Here is a 22,783-nt window from a genome sequence, read left to right as displayed (position 1 = left end):
CTCCACGCTGCCAACCGGCTCAACAACTCCGTCTGCCGATCCGAGTCCGACCCCTGGAAAATATCCCGCGGAGCCACGTAAACACCGGTCGTTTCATTAGGCTATATAACCAGCGACAGACAAAACTGCAGTGTTGACCAAGAAATGTCCCGCATGCTTAATATGGTGAGTGCCGGCCGGCTTTTCTAATCTTTTCATGAACCCCCTCCCTCCCTCACCCCCTCACCCCACTACCCTACAACTGCCCTGCACATGCAACTGGGTGATCTGTGTCAGTATTGGTGCATGGTGTGTTCTGGTCCAAGATGATGAAACTTTCTTCAGACTAGACCACGAAACTTAAGACTAAGCTGATGTACAGGTCAAAGCCTGAAGATAGAAGAAGTTGATCTCAACAGGAGTTTGTGCGCTCAGATCAGGGCTCAGCCTCAATATTAGATAGGTCTTTAGGAAGAGAGAGAGAGAGGAAGACTGATGGAGGAATTGTGATCTTCTCTCTTTGCCATTTATCTGTCACTTTGCAGCAGCAGCAGTGGTGGTGGTCTTTCCTGCTCTTCCACCGCAGTCGACTGAATAGTGTTTGTCTTGCACGGCTGTAAATGTTTAGGTTGAAGCTCACTCTCCAGGGTCTCCTTTGATGCACATGGAGTTTGGGGACAAAAGCTGTCTCTGTGTGGGAGAGTGCGTTTGTGTGTGGGTGGAGGGGGAGGAGGACTCCATCTCAACTTTTGGGGGACTGCTTGGCTGTCGTCGTGGAGACCAGAGGCCACAGGTGACCTCTGACCTGGGGACTCAGAGAGCGTTGCAGGAAAGAGTCCTTTTGAGTGCCGTGGTTATGGTGTGTGTGATGACGCAAGTGAAGGAGCAGGTCCGACAATAAAGAGACAATAGATGTTGTTGGAGACTGCATGGCAACCATTCCCGCAATTTAGGAAGGGATTATATGGGAGAATTCAAAGACGATGAGAGCTGGGTGATATACCGCCGTCTCTGCTGGTGTGAGCGTGTGTGAACGAGCAGTGCATGGCAATCACATAGACAGCTTAAGTATTGTTTAGGGTTGAAAGTCACCACACAAAAATGCATTTCTCCATCCCATCCTGCCGTCCTCTGTATGACACAGAGGTGACTGAGGTCAGATTTCGCAATAAGAGCTTCAACATTGTAGGCTACTCTCTCACTAACTTGAGCGTTATCGATTCATTATCATAACTTCAGTTTTTTTATGTAGAGGAGTTTCTAGTGTCTGGGTGAGTGGAATTTAATTTAGGTTAAATCAAACACAAACTACAGGTAGAGTTGGACACCACTTGTGAGAAAATGTGTAGTTTCTGTGATCTGGCTAAACTAACCCTTTGAAGTACTGTAACACACCTGGTGTACTTCCTTTGATTGAGCAGTTTTTACATTAACTTGTTAAAACATTTCATTGATTAATCCAGAAACACTTGCCTTGGGAAAGACAAAGTGGATCTACCAAAGTACTCTTACTTTTGATTGTTCAAAAGCCGTTTGAACAAAGCCGTTAATAATTTACCAAGTTAAAGTTATAAATACAGATGCTACAGCTTTTTATTTGTTTTCTGTTTAGGTGACATTGTAAAGTGAATATTTGCTTTTTAAATTTCACTTTAAACACTTTTTTCAACTCTTTATTTATTTATTTGTTACTTAATTTGCTTTGGTGCAAAAGCCACCAAACAGTGCATACAAATCATTATACACTTTAAACACTTGATTTCTCATGTTGACAATGTGTTACCATTAATATTTTAGGTTGATGTTGAATAATTTTCTGTATTACTTTAGGTTTACTCCTAAAGAATTTTTACCGATCAATTTTAAGGAATTCTGTCACAAGATATCAATATTGCACTTGTCCGTCTGCTGGCTAAAAGCTTGTGGAGACGTTTTTGAGGACAGCCTATTAGCACAGCTCTCCTTTCAGCAGAATCAGTCTGACAGCTGATGTACTGCATCTTCCTTCAGCTGTTTGAGCTCCCAGGGGGCTGACACTCCCCTGTGTGTTTGTGTGTCTCTGCATGTGTGTGTGTGTGTGTGTGTGTGTGTGTGTGTGTGTGTGTGTGTGTGTGTGTGTGTGTGTGTGTGTGTGTGAGAATATATGTCTCCTTAAAACATGGGCAGCTGATGAAACACTAATTCTGCTGACCATCAGATGTCTGCTGACCATTTGCTTATAGGGTTGCCTAATGGAAAGATTAGAGAACACCGACTCCTCCTCATGAAGCGCAGTGAGTTTGGATGAACTTTACTCCTCCGTACTCCCACAGTTTGTTTGCTCTGATCTAAATGCTCACAGAAGGTGCACTTATATTGATATGATATTTTACCCTGTCACAGTCTCATAAATCCAACCTCCTTGTCACCACTGTATAACCACAGTGCTTAAGCCAGTGTGCTGTTAGTCTTTTCTTGTTTAGAAGCATGTAAGTGGAAGACGGGTCAGTCATGCATACTACGGTCTAGCAGATGGTGCAGCGGGGAGAGCACGGCCGTAATGGCACTGTGTTGGTTGACAGAGATTTCCCCTCAGGCCGGCCAGCTAATCAAACACTAATCAGCCTTTCTTCCACTCACTGGGTTTGGATGGTTTCCCCCCCCTCAGCTCTATTTCTTCCTCAGATTTTCTTTGCCCCCCCACCCCCCCTTTTCTGGCACTTTGCTGCTAATCTTGGGTTTATCCTATTACCCTATTCTCTCTCTCTCCGTTCGCACTCATCTCATAGACTCCTTATAGACAAGGCCGTGCCTAATCACTCTGTAAAGAGAAAGTGTCGTGCTCTTACACTTCGTGCTTCCACTCCTGAGTTATCCCTCTGCCGGTGGCTGGCTGGCCTGATCCGCTCTGTGGGCCGTCTGTCGCTGCGATTAAAGTCTGGCCGGGTTTGGAAAATCACTGTGGGACCTGGCCAAGCGTGCAGTACTGTGTGCCTTGACTCTGCCACTTTTGGATATAAGAGTGTTTAGCCTTTCGCAGCTCAAAGCTATCACTGTACATGCAGTTTGCATGGGTTTACTGTCAGTAGAACCAAAAGAGAGCTCATCTGTGCAGCTAACCAGAACACACATTTACTATATAGTTCTGCACCAGCTGATCGTTTGTTTAAGCCCACTGACGAAACCACTCCCCACAGACATGTGGTTATCCTCACGGTCTCGTGTAAGTTTGACAGCTCAGCAGACTGATTTAGCCTCAGTACAACGTTGATTTATCTCACACAGATTCAGCTTGGTCAAGTTGCAGGACTTACGCTTGAAGTTATTTTCCACGTACCACAACAGAGAACACACCCAAGTTAATCATTAAGTCAAAGTGACATGTGCTTCCTTGTAGAGTAAGATTGATCTTTGAAATGTGTTGACCTAATAAAACAACAACTTCATTCGTTGAAACTGAATTGTAGCAGCTCGGAGACCTGGGTAAGTGATATACTATTCAGAATATACTCAAAGTTAACTTATCTAACCAAAATTTTCATAGTTACTATGGATCGCATTACTGTAGTTAAAAGAGTTGCTTGTAGCAACAAAGCTCTACTTGAGCATTTTCATGACACAAACTGTTTTGCATCACTCTCGCTGTTGTCATTAAACTTGTTTGCAGCAGCAGGTAGATGATGTCAGAAGAAAAGCTTTGATTAACCCACTGCTCAGCAGAGAGAGATGCTCAGTGACTATCTGCTGTTAAACATAAAGCAGCATTTAGCAGCTAAAGAGACAGACGGTTCCCTCAAGCAAGAATGAAAGTTTTAAGAAATAATCCACGCTTTGACACTGTCACTGTTCACAATATATGTAGATAATGTAGAAAACCAGGTTGACCCAAGCATTACAATAAGAGGATAACAACTGGAGTATGTCAATAATGTTGTTATTGACCAACAATACTGTATATAAATGGCAGTGTGCAGGTCTCTGAGCTTGCAAGGCATTTTGTTTTGACTCCCAAAATATATTGACACCAAACTGGAATGTCATCCTCTCTAATCCCAGGAGTTCAGGCCACACCTGATGTCAGCCACATGGTAACACGCTTTGATTTTCATTTTATAGATGTAGCTTAAGTCTGGCAGATATAGAAAGTATGTAACTGACCAGTTTTCGTAGAATGCACAGGCGGAGTTGCTGGGTGGAGCCTCGGGTCCACATGTTTACTTCCATAGTTCAAAATACATTGTTTGCCAGATAGTCCAGATCTATCAAAGATTTATTGTGTAATCATAGCAAAAAACCTTCTCCTCCCAGTTTTCACTGATTGCATCGTAGGTTGACCTGCCACCTGACTCCTGGACAATAGATTTATCCTGGTGAGACAGGCGGGACCCCCCTGACTGTCGGAGGGGTAAGACCTGAGAGTGTAGGAGGCCGGACAGGTCCCATACAGGGGCCTTTGTCTCTAAATGTCAGCAACTCAGAGGGCAGACGGAAATAGCCAATCTCTAACTCTGACAGATTCTCATCCTGGGACTATTGTCTTGTTAACGAATGTAGCCTTTCTTCCCTATGAGTCAGACGTGGTGAGTTCACCTTTAGCTCAGACTTATCGTTTCCTTGTGTTTTTGTTATTGATCGGGCTTATCTCCCCCGTGAGGAGCTCCCACAATCATCTGCCTACTATAGATACCAGCAGCAATGTGTTGTGTTACGTTATGTGTGTGTGCGCGCAAAGTACCCGGCCCTTGTCTCTCTTATTTAGTCTGAAGAGTTGTAATGTTGCAGAACAAAAGGCCACGAGTCGAAGCCCTCTTCTTCGAGTGGGCATTGGTGTTTATTTATATCTGGGTGTACAAGCAGTGGTCGCAGAAGCAGCCGCAGCTCTTTTTCTCCCTGACAGCACTTCGGTTTGCTGTCACATCCTGTTCTTTTACATAGAATCAATACGCTGGTTTTAAAGGTTACAGTCTGATACCGTGACCTGCTCATGTCCCACTGTAGTCACACAGCTGATTATCACTGGCGCTGTACATCTCATCTTTTCTTTGTTTTTCCAGGAGATATTTTAAGACAAATAAATGTGATGTAAGAGACTGGAAGGAGTGGGAGAGAGCTAACCTAACCTGACTACAAACTCTTGTTTTTACATTCGGCTTAGAAGTGCTTTTGGAAGGGTAATTTTATAGGTAGGATCTTTACTGACAGGATTTCAAAATGTCATGTAATGTTTCTCTAAAAGTCTCTGAGCTCGGGTTGTATTCGACCCAGGATAACATTATTTCTCAAGTAGCAGACACCAGCATGTCTCCCATAGCTGCACGCTGTAATGTTATTGTCCAGGAGGGCTTACGCAGAGGAAATGAGTCTAGCCTGGGTTGTCGTCTCGTAGTTGACTGGTCAGACAGGTACAGTATCCGTATGCAGGCCCCAACTCGCCTCTGTCTGTTCTTCCTGCTTCATGTCTTCATCTGTGAACTCTCCAGACTCTCTTGTCTCTATTTGTCCTCCTTCTCTTCCCCCCCGAGTTCGGTTTTTCGTCAACTTCGCACACAAATGCACCACCGCCACCAGCACCATCCCACCATGCAGAGTTTCCTTGTTGGAGCTGCTCTGAACGCCACACTGGAAAACTTACAACTGAGAATCTGTGGAATCTGAGACTAGATATGCCTGTGGGGCCCAGAGGTAATAACAGGGGCACTGCAGCACCTGCCCAAGTGTTAGACTGGGCTGCCTTAGCTTTGATGGGGTTATCCCCGCTTTTCATTTTTCAGCTGATTTTTTTTTCTTTCTTCAAATTGCACTCGGCACGCAAAAGGGCACCGTAAAACATCACATTCCTGCTCTGGAATGTCTTTCATAGCTTGCCAATCTCTACATAGTGCATCTCTACTTGGCAAGGTGCTTTATTAACTGGGATTCTTGTGTGCCCACCTATTGGTGCCAGTTTTAAGAAGTCCAGATACTTCCTCTGCTCCCCCTGGGCTCTCTGGCCTGCATCACATGGTGAGGACAGAAGAAAGGAGTCGCTCCCTTCTGGTGAAGGAACAGAGAACAATGTCCTCTCTTTTCTCCCTCCTCAGATGCGACTGTCTCCAGTTTGAGTTATGTAACTTGATACGATGCAGAGGCCGTCCAGTAACCCAGCCTCAGGAAGAGAGACTTACACTCAGACTATTGTCCAGACGGTCCATGCTGAGACAACCCCCACATGTTCTCATTTTCCACCTCTTCCTCATCTGGGCTGTCTTTATTTTTCCACCCCTCATCTTTTTTTTTTTCTCCATTGGTCTCGCTGCCTGTCTTTTAACCCAAGTCTGATCCCTCATTATTGTCTTATTGTCCATGAGCAAACAAGACACACTGCACTGTTGGTATTTGTCCAGTGAAGCTGGCTCTCGTGTGTCAGTGCAGGGCCTGGATTGACCGCCACAAAGCTGGTTCTTAATGTGGTGGGGCCTTTGTTTATGGAAACCAGGAGAACAAGTCGAACCACACTGGTCTCTGATAGGGCTCAAAGTGAACAAAAAGATGAGCAGATGAAGCAGGGAAGAGGTGAAAAAAGAGGAGGGTGTTGGGTGAACAGGAAAGTACCGGACTCTCTCTGGAGGATTGAGGACTACTTGGTGATTTTGCCTCACAATTTAAACAGGTAGTAGATCTCACTGAAACTCACGCGCAGCTCAAGATCAGCTTAGACTTCTATTTATCGTCCTGTCTTGGCCACTAGGACCAGATCAGTAGTTGAGATCAGGCAGCTCCCTCCCATCCACACACACCTCCCTACTGCCATCACAGACTGAGAAACAGGAAGTCATGTGGCGTGATAATCAGTAGCGCGAGCATGAGAAAGAGGGAGAGAGACATAGAGTGTATGGGATCAGAGGCAGAGAAGTGAAGTTTCAGGTGGGCAAACAGACAGGTAAACAGATTTTATTTCTCTTCTTACTTGTCATTGACATCCTTTGATTATGTGAAAACTTATCTTTGTATATCTTGTGCTCAGTCCCACAACACTTAAAATAGCCTACCTCAGCTGCACGGTCTGTGCGTGACAACGGGCTTCAGATGAAAGAAAGAACTTGCCAAACCAGTGTGTATATTTATATACTTTACTAAGATTACTGCTGGGAAAGTTTGACTTATTTACGTGCCAGCAGGCTCAACATGGTCAGAAGTCACACTGTGATGTAAGGCAGCTTAAGCTGCAGCGGGAAGAGGAAGGCAGCCCGATTGTTAATTACTCAGCCCACGAGGCATGCTTGTTTGCAGAGGAGCTGAACTGAAATTAGCAAACTTTTAAACCAAATCTTTTCTCCTGGGTAAATGGCGTCACATGGAGCGGCCCCCTTGGCCTCTCCATTTACTCCCAGCTCAGAACAAATATGCTAATTAACTGTTAATTATTAAATGTCCCAAAATGGGGCCACACAGTGCTTAAATAACAATATATTGGCTTATCTGCTATGCTGAGCGGTGTGTCTTGGGTTCTTTAATGTTACATGCATTGTTGTGTATTTTTTTCCAGTGATTGTCGGTCTGGTGGTGTTTTTGTGTCCCAGGAATTCCCCTTGAGGACTGTTCATGTTTTTTCTGTATTTCTCAAGCTGACTAACAAGATTTCATTGGAGTGTTCTTCCACTGATACCGGTTGACTTTTGAGAGTTAGCGTTCTCCAATTTCTCCCCGTCAGTAAAATGTCAGTCACGCACAAGGTGAAACTGTGCTCCTGTTGATGTTTTGCTGTTGTTGCATCCTGTTGCTTTGTTGTCACTGTAAACTCTGTACAGCAAAGATGTGACCCCTGTTGGCTGAACAAGACGATTTTTCAATAATTCCCACCGTGCTGCTTCTCAGCGCTGACAAAAAACAAACGCACACAGTTTTCACAGAGAAACTCCACGGGAGGAGGAAGAAGAAGTGCTGATGCTCTGACTCGGCGTCAGTGTGCGTCAGCATCAGTGTTTACTGCCTGACATGCAGGCTGTTCGGCTCCTCTGGTCTTACAGTGCAAATGAGATCTAAAAAAAAGTTTGCTGAGATCTTATCAGCTTTTCATCTATTTATGCAAACTGGGAAAGCATTAACATTTAAAGCAGCCATACTCTGGGTCAATCCATATCTGCGTATGCCTTTGAATCCCGATCTTCTTTTTTTCTTTTAAGCCGCAACCCACACATCTTCCTGTCTGTGTTTGTTCTGAGTGTGAGGTGGAACTCGCACGTTCACCGCAGTTGTTAGGTATGTAGCTAGGTACGGCTCAGGTGTGGGTCAGTGTGGGAACCACTATAGATTTCTATCGCTGTAATCACAGAACAGTGACGCTTACATGAACTGCTCCAAAAAACAAAGAAGCCACAGAGAGAAAAGAGAATGAGAGTCTCTGCTCACGCCCCCGGCTCCCCACCCACCCCTCCACCCTGCTCTCTCTACTTTCACTGTAATCAATTTAATAAGAAGCTCACTCGCTCATGCTTTTGTCTTTATCAGCCCCATTAAACACTGTGTGGCTCTCCCGCCCTGATTATGTGGTAAAATTATCAGTCATTAAATGTCTGATATCACCACCACGGTTCTCATGGGAACCAACTCTTGATAATAGACGCTGTCCTTTTTGTTTCACAGAAATGACCCACAGCACTTTGAGGGCCAGTAGAGGTCCACATCACCCGTATCAGCGTGTTATGGGTTTTGCAGAAGCACATTAATAATTACCCGGGGAGAAATGTGAGGAATGTGAGTTTGTTTCCTCACATCGCTCTCTCCCTTTACATTCCTCCCTCTGAACGTGTGCTCTGCAGCGAGCACAACTATGCTGATAGCAGCAGTTGGCAAACACTGTACAGGCTTTGCTTGCTAGCAAGGTGAGCAGAAACCAAACAGAGAACTTGAACTCGATTAAGGATTAGCTGAAATAAATAGCATGCCATTCTGCTTTTCGCTCCCTCAAAAATTCCAGTGAAGTTACGCGAGGAAATATTTTATTAGGATGCCGTTTTTCCAGTTGTCAACTTCCTGGGTGAACAGAAATCTTTGTGTTTATCCTGTGTGACATCTGAGACGTTGCTGATGGAATCAGCCAAATAGATGATCCGGAAAAAGTCTGAAAGGAATAATGAAATCGTCAGTGTAATATTCTCCAAACAAGTAAACATGGTTGTTTTTAACACTCTCATCATGACCAGCAGTGTACTTTATATATTAAAACCTGAACACAGTGGCAAACACAACATCCAGACATGATGTATCTAAATAAGAGATATTTACCACAGTGCCAAAATGTATTGTGCTTCCGAGATTGGTGAAGATTGCACCTGCTGTGTAAAGATGCATGATCCCTCCTAGTTCAGGAGATATGATGCTCAGACAGATTTTCTGTAGTCCATTTTAAAGGTGTTCAGAAAAGAAAATTGAATTTGAGCCCACTGTGGGTCTTAACATTAGTGTAATAACTCATCTATCAGACGAGGTAGCCCAAACTTTCTGCAAAATTCTTTTTTCGAGTAAATCCCATGGGTAAATCCGGGATGAAAGTGTGGTATTTTTTTTTTCGCATTGGATAATGCAGGCACACAAATTATGTGTCACATTGCTCACAATTCATCAGCCACTGATATTGGATCCGTCATCCGTCAATCAAATGTCTGAGACAACACACACACACACCGAGCTCGGTCTCGCCCCAAACATTTGATTGGTCGTTATCGAGCGGGCGGGATGCCCGCTCGATAACGACCAATCAAATTTGTTTTCCTTACTCGGGTAAACTGGTGCGCCAACTCGTGGAAACTCGTAGAAGGAGGCGCGGCAAACAGGACAAACGGCCATTTCTGAACACCTTTATGAATATGCCAAATGTCCCAACTATTACATTAAATCTATATAATATATTGTCCATCACAGACAAACAAGAACAGACAGTGTTTGTCTTTTTCTGGAGGGTGTGGTCCCTCCAAATGGCCAAATAAGGAGCTTGTCAGCAGCCCCAGCCAGCATTATCTGGGATAAAATCCTTTTCTTTTATACTTTAAAACTGTAACATAATATTTGAAAAAGTCCAAGTCCAAGAAGAAAGTGAGTAGTCTCATAGAGCTACACTGCAATAATATCTATCTGTTCCTTTATCACATGCCATATAGATTATCAACCATGAAAATACATTTAGTTGTTTGCTTTAAGCAGAACTTTGCAATGTGCAATATTCAGTTGTTTCTCCAAAGATTATTTTTCTCAGTTCAACCCACAGATTACTCATGTTGTTGTGGAACAGATGGGTCGTATGAGACATGCAGTAGTTCCTTGATACGTCTGAAATTAGGAATTCTATTTTTAGTGAAGCAACAGAGTTCGTTTTTATTGTTTAGATTTTAGGAAACTTGTCTGTGCCGTGTGTTTGTGTGCGTGTGTGTGTGTTGGATGAGTGAAGGGCAAGTGGATGTCACTTAAAACAACACGGAGGTCAGGTACTCATCCTTTTGCTGCTAGTACTAATCTCTTTATCGCTCACACTCACACACATACACACAAAGAGGCTGAACTTGTAACCTCACAGACAGATCAGCACATGCATTCATTTAAACAAAGGTAGGGATTATGCAATCACACCACACACATATATACACAGCACAAATTGAAGACAAAACAAACTCTGCAGTGTTGAAAGAGGAGCACAGCACACCAGCTGTTGAACACATTTTTCCATAAATTAAAACAAATATCAGATCTGGAGGTGGGTATATCCAAATAAACAAAAAAGATACACATTTTTGTTCTACCATGCAACTGGGACACAGTTATCATTGTTATTCAGTGCTTTTGACTTCAAGTCACAATTGGGCATTGGACAAAGCGTCCCAGCCATGGTCCATCAGTTTTTAGTGTCCTCTGGAAACACCTGTGTTGTAGGACTGTATTTGAATTGCATTTGTTTATTTGCATGTGTTGCGATTTTCTTTTTTGCAGTGTGTTTGTGTATTTGCATGTGCTTTCTTAAACTGCAGTGCATTGAGCTCTCAGGACCACCGTAACTAAGAGTCGGTCCCGTGATCGCACTCCCTCGGGTGTCGTCTTCTTCTCACACCGATGCAGCGTGATGCAACAAGCCCGATCCGGATCAATAAGGTTCCATGAAACACCAGTGCAACCAGTCACCCCAGATAACCCCGACATGGCCTCTGTAGTCAAAGCCAGTAATTGAATTCTGTGCAGAAATACAATACTGTAAAGTCAGCAGTAAAGGCAGAGGCACGCTGCGCACACAGCCATCAATGGGCTAACAGATGCAAAGTGAGGAAACCCACCTCAGCTGGCCCGCTTCAAAGGAAGTCTTGACAACTGATTTAGTCAAGTGAGTCACTATCAGGACCAGTCAGGATCAGGACTCTTCGGACTAATGAAGTTGGGCTCAATAAAAGTCAAAACTGGTGACTAACTAACTACAAATCCTTTTGAGGTAGTCATTTCAATTTTCCAATTTGTGGTAAGTTTTCAAAAATTTCTCTTTTAGGTCAGTAATTATTGAGGCTGCTGTGGAAATCATTCATGAGAGTTTGATAGCAGTTACTGTGTCATCCATCTACACAGCACGGAGATCCATATACAGAAGTAGCCAGTTCAACTGTCAAGAGATAAGGAGATGGATGACATGCATGGCAGGATTTTGTAAGCAAGGCTTTGTCTTCAAGAGGCTTAGGTCATAATTTCGTCATATTATCCAGTCATGAAAAGTTTAAAATGACTAAATGTGGTTGATCCAAAATACACCACCTCAGTACTCCCTTGTCAGAACTTGTGAAATGAAACGTGCGCGTCTGCTCTGAACTGTCTGTGTGCTCAATAGCGCCCTGTATCTACAGCTATGACCAAACATGCCCTTTGACCTCTGTAAAGACGGGGCTATTTGTCATCAATGGGGTTGGTGTGAGACTGAACACTGCGCCTTCAGCATGAACGACACCACATCCAACCACCAGTGAATTACAATCCGTCTTTCACAGAGAGAGAGAGAGAGAGCGCCTGTCGTCCCGAGTGTGATGGAAAGAAAGTCGGCCTTTTATCTGAAGTGCTGTTGGCGCTTCTATTCACTAAACAAGACATGAATGACCCCGAGGCAGTTTATCTTGAGGCGTCTGACCATATATCTATGTCTGTATGTGTGTGGTTCGTGTCCTGTCAGATCTCACAGATCTGTGATACATGACACACAGGGCAGCTCAGATGCAAAGAAGAAGGAACATTTCATGACCGTGCTTTTCAACATCTCAGCTTCTGCGAGTGTCCTCGGGGTCTGCAGAGAGGAAGAAGCTCTGTCTCTGCCTGATTGCCTCCCATACATAATGAATAACCTGCTAACAATTAGAGGCTGCTGCCGAGCGCTCCTCTGCTGTCATGCCCCACAGCCAGAGACACTCTCGCACACTCACTCATTACACGGCAACATGTAACAGTCAATCAGAGAGCGGGAGCGCGGCTTCACTTCACATGTAACATGGTTGGTTTCTTCCTGGTCGGCCTGCGGCACAGTTCACCCTGCTGCTGCTGCTGCTGACAAATTAGAGCGTTGAAGCGCGGTCATATAACACTAAAGTCAGTCTTAACGTGAATTTCACTCTGTGCTCTCTGTGGTAGACACAGATCCTGATTTTATGTCGTAAATGTCTTTGATTGGATCTGGAGGTCAGCGCTGTGGTTCCTCTTTTCCCACAGTTCTCAGAGATCAGTGGGCAGGTGAACTCTCTCACAGCAGTGAACCATCACACTATGCAGTCACAGTATGACCTCGATAGACAGCGTCCTCGGAGCAGGAGTTAAATATAATGTTGCAGGTCTCGGTAGAATAGATCTGAGCGAGGCTAGTGGCTGATTTGGTAATCACTCTATAGTGTTTTACACAACTAACAGCTGTGAAAAGCGGCGAGAGCAGCTTTGTTAGAGCTTATATAATGTAACAGAGTGTGTGCTGTGTGGGAGTTGTAGATGTAACCTGCGAAGTTACCCCACAAAACGTAAACAGACTTTGATCAGCGAGCAGGGGAAGAGATAGAGAACGCCCCGGGACGAGGGCACACAGGATCTGCTGCTGCGAGTCATGTATATGCCTTTTTTTTCTGGGGCTGTGTTGAGTGACCTGCGTGCGCACTCAACACACATGCACACACACGCAAATAGACAAGTGTGAGTGAACATCCGTGGGAGTGGGCGCTCTCTGCATCACAATTCGACGAGCCCGAGCTTGTGTTCTGTGAAGCATCTTTGGAATTTGGCTTCCCTGTCCTCCTTCTCCTCTGTCTCGGTCCCCGTGCTGACCTGCGTGTCCCTGGGGCTTTGAAACGTCCTCTCTTCACGCTCAGGCGTTTCATTGAAGGCTTTGTTTTCCGCCACAGGAGACCTGATTACGATGTTTTAGGAGAAAGCGTCCTTGAAACCCTACTCTTCTTCGAGGCTGCGTGTTTTGTTTTCTTTCTGATTGTAGTGAAGTGGTAGTTGTGTGGTTTTCTGGGTGAGTTAGGATATCATCCTGAGAAGCCAAAACCTTCACTGTGAAGACTGACTTTAGAGGAGACTGACACCTCTCAGCGGCCAGTTCACATCTCTCTTTAGTATGCACTGTGGTAAATAACTAGGACTGTACACTACTACCCTATAATATATCATGACTTGAGATACATATGAATGAAGAGGGAGAGATGCAAGAGGTTTACTGTAATCAAATGAATTATACTTAAATTCATATTATAATTGTATTTTCAGTTCCCATAGACTAATTATACTGATACTTAGGTCCATTCAGCAGCTTTACCAGTGTATGATGTAATCAATAAATCTTTCAGGTCCAGTTCACCTGAATCCAACCAGAAACATAAATACATGCCCGCCTACAGTGTGTTTGTGAGCCAGCCGAGTGCAAGGTGTATTTGAAGGATCAAGTTTCATCTGTGCCTGCGCAGCACATTGATACACAGCTGTGCGATCAAACATTTTCTTGTTCTGATCGAAGTTAGCAGCTTTTTAAAAAGGCTCATCACAGCTTGGAAAGAGGCATAAATCAAAGCAGATTTCAATTAGACTGTAGCTGTTCAGTGCTGGTAGGAAGCACAGCTTTGAACCGTGTGTGTGTGTGTATTTATTTGTGATTTAGATTTGTGTTGCGTTTCAGGGCCCCTTGGCTAGTCTAGGCTGGGCTGTAAATCTTGCTGTGTCTCCTGGTTTACTCAGGGGCCATAAACTAGGAGGCAATTATGGAAAACAACTGGATGCAAGATTTCTTCAGTCCTGCAAGATTTGTGGTTGCAGCCTAAAAGGATTTTTACCCTCCTATCTACCCAAAAGGAATTGCTTTGCCTCACCCGCCCTCACCCCAACGCAGGATTCCCGTCAAGCATCGATTGGCCTCTCATGTCTTTGGCAGATACAAGACACAAACTGAGTAAAAAACCGGACATAAAAATACTGTGTCAGACACTGGCCAATGGCTATTAGGTTTGGCACAGTCATGATTTATTCATATGGTGTCAGACAAATACACATAGGATACACACTCAGCATGACCTGCACTGACTCATATCCATCATGTCTCACTCCGACCCGGGACACAGTACAACAGGAAGACTTCCTGGACAGAGGCAGCAGAGCTGATGCTCTTGCTCAAAGCGCGTCACATTATATTTGATTATATTCATCATCACTGATTATCAGGTTTCTTCCCTCAGCCCGAGTCCAGCTTGTATTATAGTGGCTTATTAGGAGCCGAATGCTTTAGTGGAAAGTTTTACATTGGGGGGAAATAGTACCTCATGAATATAAACATGAGCAGCTTGGGCTGCTTTGATCTCGGCCTGGCTGAGAGCCCTGAGTGGAGTGGGCTAGAGCTGCCGTTGCACAGCTCTCTCTGCCTATTTTAACCATTTGCATAATTGTTATAACTGTCGAGGGCAGCAGAGCAAAGCACTTGATAAATGTGGATTGTATTAGAAGCAAGAGGAGATGCTGGAGTGTCATTGCGGGTGTCTGTTCCCATACACGGGATGTTTGTGTGTGACAGTGAGAGGGAGAAATTGCTATAAAGGTAGAGTGCATGTGTGTCAGGAGTGTGCGCCGACAGCCAGGCGGCGGGTCGGCCCAGTCATTAGTTGGGACGAGCCCAAGTTTGATGCCCCATGCAGCCATGCACCTATTATTCTTTAGCAGCCAACTGGGTTTAGCATGTTTTTGCCTTTACATCCTGAAAACAATGTACAGTTCGCTGCAAATAGTTTCCAAACCTTCATCACCGGAAACATGCTCAAAGTAGGTCTGAGGTTCTCAAGTACAATGAGGGGCAGGTTTGGAAGCTGATTTGTGTGCTTAAACACATCATTCTGTCTAATTCATTCACTTTACAGTGAAATGTTCTGGAGAGCCATATTTCAAACTCCAAACATCTTCTGTCATTGAATGCATGAAGGAGGAAAAAAACATTACAGCTGGAAAATCTGAAGCAACTTTTCAGCCTCCCTGGTTTATTTTCGTAATACGAAACTAATGTAGAACTAATCGGTGGTTAATGGCCAGGCAAAACAAGCAAAATGTGTGGTTTGGCCCTTTAAACTCTACCTGTTTTCTGTGGGTGCCACATCAGCTGGCTGAGCACGAAAGGAAAATTTGCCTCCCTCGGGTCCTATTTATAGTTGGAAAGATTACAGCGAGTTGGTGTTTTATGGTCTCCAGAATGTTTTACAGCTACTGGGGATGTTTATGCACGGGAAGAGAGAGGGTCACTGGGGTGAAATCAATAGTGATCCTTAATGAGGTTGTCTGAAAAGACGAAAGGGACGGGGGCCATGTGGGTGATTCGAAAACCGATGGTGGTGGGGAGGTTGTGGAGACAATAATTCTGGGCTGAAGAGGCTCAAACTCGAGCTGACAAAACAATAGAGCCTCTTAGGTAGCTGTTGGGGTAACTTGACAACTGGTTTAGTTTGGTCAAAGTGGAGAGGCAATGTTAATTGTTACTTTGCATTACATAACATAGACAAAACCTGATGCAACACAAGTCAAGGCATACTGTGTGACTGGTACATTGGATACTCATGATTTTCCAGAGAGACAGGAAACGTTCAAACAAAATAAGCTGCCACAGCGCTTGATTAAATCATCCATGATGTGAACTGTGTACATTTCTTTTTAAAGGAAGTCCTGCTGGATCAGTTATGTAACAGGCTTGTAATGTGACATGCTGCCCTACCTCAGAAAAAACAACAACAACATAACCCTCACAGAGTAGACGTATCATGTGATCATTAGTCTTTTGATTTGCTGTTGGGAGAAATGAACATCAGATTCTCAGATAGCAACTGCATCACGAAGTAGAAATTTTCAAATTGGATTGGGATTAGTCATCTCTGTAAAGGTATCTATGCCTCTTCTACTGTATAACTGGGTTTGCATGAGGGTCATGCATGTGTGCATGTGTGTTTATTTTGCAGTGAGGAGCTGTGCTGTGATGTTGTGGGAAGCTGAGTTATTGTAGCTGTGCTCTCAGACAGCTGTCTGTACAGAGGAGCACAGCTGATGAAACGTCTGTCAGCTCACAGTCTCCCCTCCAGAGATCAACATCCACTCACGGCAGTAAAACAGGCAAATGGCGTCATGGACGTCAGCGTCAGTCAGTCCGCCCTGAATTATCTCAAATACAACAGGATGGATCACCATGAAATTTTAAACATGCTGAATATGCAGTCTCTAGACGACGATACCATTTTCAAAAAAAAATAGATGTTCATAGAAACGTTGTACAGACAAACAACAAGCAACAAGCGATTCATGATAAAATCATCATCGATAACAAACACAATAGTTGCAGCCTTAAAATGTTCAGGATGACATACTGTACTGACCTTGTTTGCATATGATGATGGTTCCAGTAAGAGTGCGGCCATCTTGGTCATCAGCTGATTAGATATGAACTTGGTTTTCCTACATCAACGTACTACGAGCCCTCAACTCATTTTTGAATGTTCCTGTCCTCCACAGAGCACCTTACCGCCTCACAGAGCCCTGTAACCAATGGCAACCTCAGTGCAGACCCTTCCGTTGTCCCGTGGCCCCGACAAAAACTTCCGTAACCCTTTCCCAGCCCGGCCCCTCTCTGCTCGTTGCAGTATGGGAAGTGTAGGCAGTCTGGTAGAGAGGCCAGACGTGTCTCCGACCAAAGGCAGCCATGCAGTCCCCCAGGTGAGACCCAAGCAGACCAACGGCCTCCTGAAGAAAGGCTTCACCCAGAGAGAGCTGCTCAACTACCTCAACATCACCAGGTGGGTGCTGTGGTAGCGGATCAGAGGTTGTTGTTTTTCTTCATTGAAGCTGCTATTAAGTCTGACGGGGTTTGCTTTCCAACAGAAAAGAGCCAACGGCAAACCCAGGCAGCAATGGCAAGAAGGATGCAATCTCTGGCCGTGAGGAGAACAACATATACGCCAAGGTCTACCATAAAGATGGCACCGAAGTAGATTTGACAAAGAACTCACTGCCCAGTGGCGGAAAGTATGAAAAGGTGAGTATTGTTGCAAAATGATCAAATGACCAAAGTTAGAATATTAAATATGTTTCAGAGTAATAGATTTGAGATAGGGAGCTAATCTATCAGCGGGGAAACATACTGTATATATAAGTAATGAATCTTAAAGGTAGCCTACATGAAGTACAAGTACTTTGAAGTTCTCTTTAGAGTAGTAGGTAGAGCTCAGCTCATTCATTCAGGCTCAGGTGAATGAATGACTTCCCATAGTGCTCTTTTATAAATGATGTATAGCCAGTGACTCGCTGCTCAGGCTGTGTCAAATTGATCAGCATCACATTTATACATCTATGGCAGTGCGTTGCAACACCCCCATAACATGTTACCTGCATAAATCAGCCTTACACCTCTCGCAGCTCACCAGCACAGATTGAGAATATGTCACTTGCTGTGTTAAATTTATTGCTGCAATCAAATCTTTCCCTTTTTTTCTTGGTTGAATTGATTAACGCTAAGAACATAGAAGGTGGAGCAGTATTGATTTAATGGAAACATTGTGATTTATGTTGCATCTTTCTCACTCCTTCACCACTTCCTACTATTTTGTGTCTCTTTCTGCAGGCTCGTTTTAGATCATCGGCCTTCAAGCCGGTCACTCCTAAAAACTTCAGCTCTATGCAAAACCTCTACCCGTCTTCCAAGTCAGAGGACGTGGACCATGGACTCTCCAATGGGTTACGCAGAGCTTACGCTCATGTTCCTAAAGCTGTCTCTTCATCTTCCTCCTCTTCCTCACCCTCCCGTCATGGAGGACCAACATCCAGTGGTAACAAGGTATTTTAACAAAAGATTATAAGTTAGGCCTTAATCAAGTTCCCATGCATTGATGTCCATGCCCAGTTATTACCACAGTTATTATTTTATACTAAAGGTAAACTTGGCGGAAATTTGAGCTATGGATGAACAAACAGGTTTTGTACAGATGCAAAACAAAAGTATCCATGATTAGTGGTTTGTTAGGCTGTTGCTCACCTCTGCAGTACACTGACCCAGCCTTAACACCCATTACTACATGATTTTGCGTTGGTAAATCATAATTGCAAAAATACCAGAGCCCGGCACTCTTAAATTTAATTTATTATGGGCCCGTAATAAATGTTACGTATATTTTTTTTATTCAAGAGTGCCAGGCTCTGGTATTTTTGTGACTGTTTTGCCGTGCACCTGTACCTGCTAACACTTTTTTGGAGTTGTGTGGATGTTTTCCATACTTCATAAATCATAATTGCAACATGATATTATATTATATTATTCTATTATACTAAATGAGAATTGATACTATACATTCTCTTCTATCATAACACCACCACATTATTATTATTATTCTATTATATTACTTCACACTATTATATTGTATTTTATTCTGTTTTATAATGTCATATAATCCATTTTTTGTCATGTAGTTTATTATCATTATTCCATTTTTATGAACATTATTCATTTTTATTAATATTATTCAATTTTCTAACATTGGGAGGATATCATATCAATTATCTTTATTGAATCTTATTTTATTATTTATTTGCATTCTCCCAATGATATTTATATTACACTCTCTCACAAAAGACATATACATAACAGATACATACATCTCACAATCACATTGTATCATATTCTTTTCATTTGTATGTATGTCCCGATAAATGTTTATTGCTTTTGTCACATGTTTCTGTTGTGAAAAGTCAAAAAAGAAAAGAGAGATCTACTCATGACTCTTCATTTTATTCAACCATTATTGTCACTGAAATTCATCTTTTCTCAGCATATTAATGTTAAAGTGATGAATAACGGCATAAATATGACGGTACAGGCCCTCTCCTCGGTGCGTGGGATGAGCCAGGAGGATGATAACCTGTCAGACTCAGGCCATAACTCCATGAACAGCCTGCCGCCATACCGGCCTCCCTTCCGCCCACACCTAGCTCACATCAGGTCTGTTTCAACGTTACGGTCTTAGCTCTACTTTATATTCAAATGGAGTGTTGTTGTAATTGATTTCTTTTTCTTAATGACTGTGTGGGAAGTGATAACAGAAGAGATTTTAATAGCACTTTTGGTTTTTCTTTTTTCTTTTTTTCCCCTAGTGCTTCTATGGGCCACATCAACACCATTGGTTCCCTTGACCGGACCTCTCTGGGCTGCAAGGCTGTGGGCTCAGAGGGTGTGGCCATTGGGGAGATGGCGTGTCGGAGCATGGCAACCCTGAGTCGATTAGCTCCATATGGAGGGGAGGCTCCACCTCCGTATGAATGGACTCTCTCCCTTTCTGTGGAGGAAGTTGTGAGTACTTTGCAGATGGATGGGTAGACGGGAGGATGACTTTACAGATTGCTAACTCATTCATCCTGCTGTCGTTTCCAGGTGCGGGACCTGGAGGAGCGCCTGGTGGAGAAAGAGCATGAGCTGAAACAGATGAAGAGAAACCTGGATGAGAGCGAGGGCGCCATCGCTCAGGTGAATCTCATTGTATTTAGGCTGTTCTTCACCATCAATCTGTACACGCATCTGCCTCACTTTTGAAGTCTGACCCCCATCTGCTCGCCTCATGCAGGTGTTTGAAGGAAAACAGCGTCTGTGGGAGAAGGAGGTGGAAGAGCTGAAGCGTCTTTATGCCGCCAAACTGCGTCAGGTTTCCCAGCATGCCCAGCGTTCCCAGCGCACCCTGCAATTGCAGCTGTTCAAGGCCCAGCAGGAGAAGAGCCGGCTGCAAGAGGAGCTTGACTGTCTGAAAAGGGAAAGGAGCCAAGAGACTGGAGCTGTAGCGAAACGAACCAGCCTGACCCTGGAGGAGACGCAGTGGGAGGTAGGGGACATTTTATGGCAGTGGGGATGCACTTTTCAGAAGTAATTACAGGGAACAGACAAGATAACTGAATTCCTTCCTTGTTTGTCCTGTTAAAAAGATCACAACAAGATACAAAGTCAGTAAAAATTTATGTTTCTCCTGCCTTTATCCCTTCTTTTCCCATTGCTCTGTCTCTCAGGTTTGCCAAAAGTCTGGAGAGATTTCCTTGCTGAAGCAGCAGCTCAGGGACTCCCAGGCGGAGGTGACCCAGAAGCTGAGTGAGATCTTCCAGCTCAAGACGCAGCTCAGGGAGACCCGCACTGAGCTGCGCAACAGAGAGAGCCAGATAGATGCGTTAAAGCTCGTCCTGCAGGGGACACAGCAGCGCAGGTGTCCCTCTCAGAACGCACAAGAGGAAGCAAAAGGAAGTGAAGAGAGGACATCTGCCGGGGCAACAGGTAGTTTTATGTTTCTGGCTCTTCCTTATGTCTGCAAATCTGCTGCTGACTGTGTCCTTTGATGGTTTGAAGGTGCACACCTCATTGGCTTCTTAACAGCTGAAGTTTGTCTAACAGACCCAAAGCCATAAAAACACACTTAAGCTGCCTTAAGCCTGCACAAGCCAAAGTGACAAGCATGGAAAATGGAAAAAAGTGAAAGAAGCAAGATATTTATATGCCACAGATGTGTGTTAAATATTAAACCAAGTGAGGGACCTTAAATGGGTTTCTTATCAACACAGCAGGAACTTGTGGAACTGAGGTTTTTTGAGATGCTGACATGCTTGGACCCAAAACCAGGTTATTTGAGTAACCAGGTCAAGAGCAGAGAGAGAGTGTGTGTGTGCATGTGTGCGTGTTGAAAGCAGCCAAAGTCTTTCATTATATTTTCCCTACGGCACTGCTGGACTGTAGTTGAAGCCATGTGAACCTCTGTGTTACAGGAGGGTGCGGGGGCCCTACAGAGGAGCGTCTGCGCGCAGAGCTCCTGTTGGAGCGACGCCAGAGCGAGGCCCAGGCCATGGCTTTTGAGGAGGAGAGGAACACATGGCAGACAGAGAAGGACAAGGTCATCCGCTACCAGAAGGAGCTGCAGGCCAGCTACTTAGAGATGTACCACCGCAATGAAGCCCTGGAGAGGGAACTGTATCAGCTGAGGGCAGACAGAGAGCGAGGAGCAGCAGGAGGAGCAGGGGGAGGAGGAGGAGGAGAAGGAGGAGGGAGCAGAAATGGGACACTGGAAAGAGAAGTTCCAGAGCTGGGGAGTGAGAGAATGGGAGAGAAACAAGAGGACAGACCTTCCTCTGGTTTGCCGTGGATAGACAGGATTGAATCGTCAGAAATTTGAATGTGACAGACTGGTTTGCAATGCAAACAGTTTTTTCCCTGAAGTATGGGAGCCGTGGAAGACCATGTCTGCCAGGAAAAGAAGAAAAATTAATCACAAAGTACTTTTTAATGAATACAAAACAGTAAGTCAAATGAAGAGATAAAAATAAAATAAAAACATTTTTGGACACTAAATGAAAAATGGACCTAGTGATAGTGACGTATCGCGTCAACATTATAGGTAAATAAAAGTCTGACCACAGGTGTAGTGCGGCCGGAGCGCCCTGCCACTTTAATTATCCAAGTGATTAAATAAAATATCAGCGGTTCACATAATTCAGCCGAAATGTATATACATTATTTAGCAAAGTAATGAAAGTTGTCATTGACCTTATTCCTTAATATGTAAGGTGTATTGATTGATTTCCAAACATCAATCATGGATTGACTTCCATACAATAAAACATTCCACCTTAAAAGTGTAATTGTAAAAGAAGCTTGGTAGTGAATTAAATCGATTTCTGTATTTGTGATGTCAAACATGATCACACATCATAACTGCATGGTACCTAGACAAATCACACTACACCTAAATCAGTAAGTCAAATATGAAATGCAAAATCAAATTTCTGACCAATTACAACATTACACACTTAAATCAAATGTCAGCTGAGTGAAAAAGACTAATCATCTCATTAACTGAAAGCAAAAAGATATATTTTGTCTTTGATGAGTATTTCTTTATATCATGCAAAGCTTTTATTTTATTTTTCTTCTTTTCGTGGTCAAAATGAGCTTCCGTAGACCCTCCCATTCCTTGCCCATCCACCCTTGTTGATTGTGAAACGCCCTTATCCTGCAAAGACTGGACTCACGAGCTTGTACAGAAACACAGCAGTGCTCAGAGGAGGTGTATATCAGTTTTGTATAAAATACAGCCAAGCACCAGGACTGTCCATCATAAGACTTGTATCTTAATTATAAATCTGTAAATGAACAAATTAATATGATGATTGTGACTGTTTTGTGTTCATTTGGTAGTTGCCTTTTGGTTTGGGCTGCTGGATAGCCTTGGCAGTAAACAAAGGATTCAAAGGGATTTACGATGGTCTGGTAACATCTCAGCACCTGTGTGTGCAGCTGTCCAGGGTTCACCTATGC

At 43.8% G+C, this 22,783-nt stretch overlaps 1 protein-coding gene across 3 annotated transcripts; it reads left to right on the top strand.

Moving 5' to 3' along the window:
* The first annotated feature begins 39 nt into the window (after window positions 1-39).
* On the top strand, window positions 40-21,880 carry n4bp3 (NEDD4 binding protein 3). 3 transcript variants are annotated; one of them, XM_083980380.1, is made up of 10 exons: window positions 40-165; window positions 16,966-17,246; window positions 17,332-17,485; window positions 18,071-18,283; window positions 19,320-19,441; window positions 19,594-19,789; window positions 19,871-19,963; window positions 20,061-20,312; window positions 20,494-20,752; window positions 21,238-21,880. In XM_083980380.1, exons 2-10 carry the CDS (start codon window positions 16,999-17,001, stop codon window positions 21,639-21,641), a joined length of 1,941 nt encoding a protein of 646 aa, XP_083836506.1. In that variant the 5' UTR covers window positions 40-165; window positions 16,966-16,998; the 3' UTR covers window positions 21,642-21,880. The 3 variants fall into 3 exon arrangements, with proteins under 3 accessions (XP_083836506.1, XP_083836505.1, XP_083836504.1); XM_083980379.1 differs by lacking the exon at window positions 40-165 and adding an exon at window positions 3,306-3,441; XM_083980378.1 differs by lacking the exon at window positions 40-165 and adding an exon at window positions 6,810-6,877.
* Window positions 21,881-22,783: the final 903 nt, after the last annotated feature.

Source organism: Trachurus trachurus, assembly GCF_905171665.1.
Source record: "Trachurus trachurus genome assembly, chromosome: 10".
NCBI classification, from domain to species: domain Eukaryota; kingdom Metazoa; phylum Chordata; class Actinopteri; order Carangiformes; family Carangidae; genus Trachurus; species Trachurus trachurus.
This window is presented reverse-complemented; position numbering and strand designations above follow the sequence as displayed.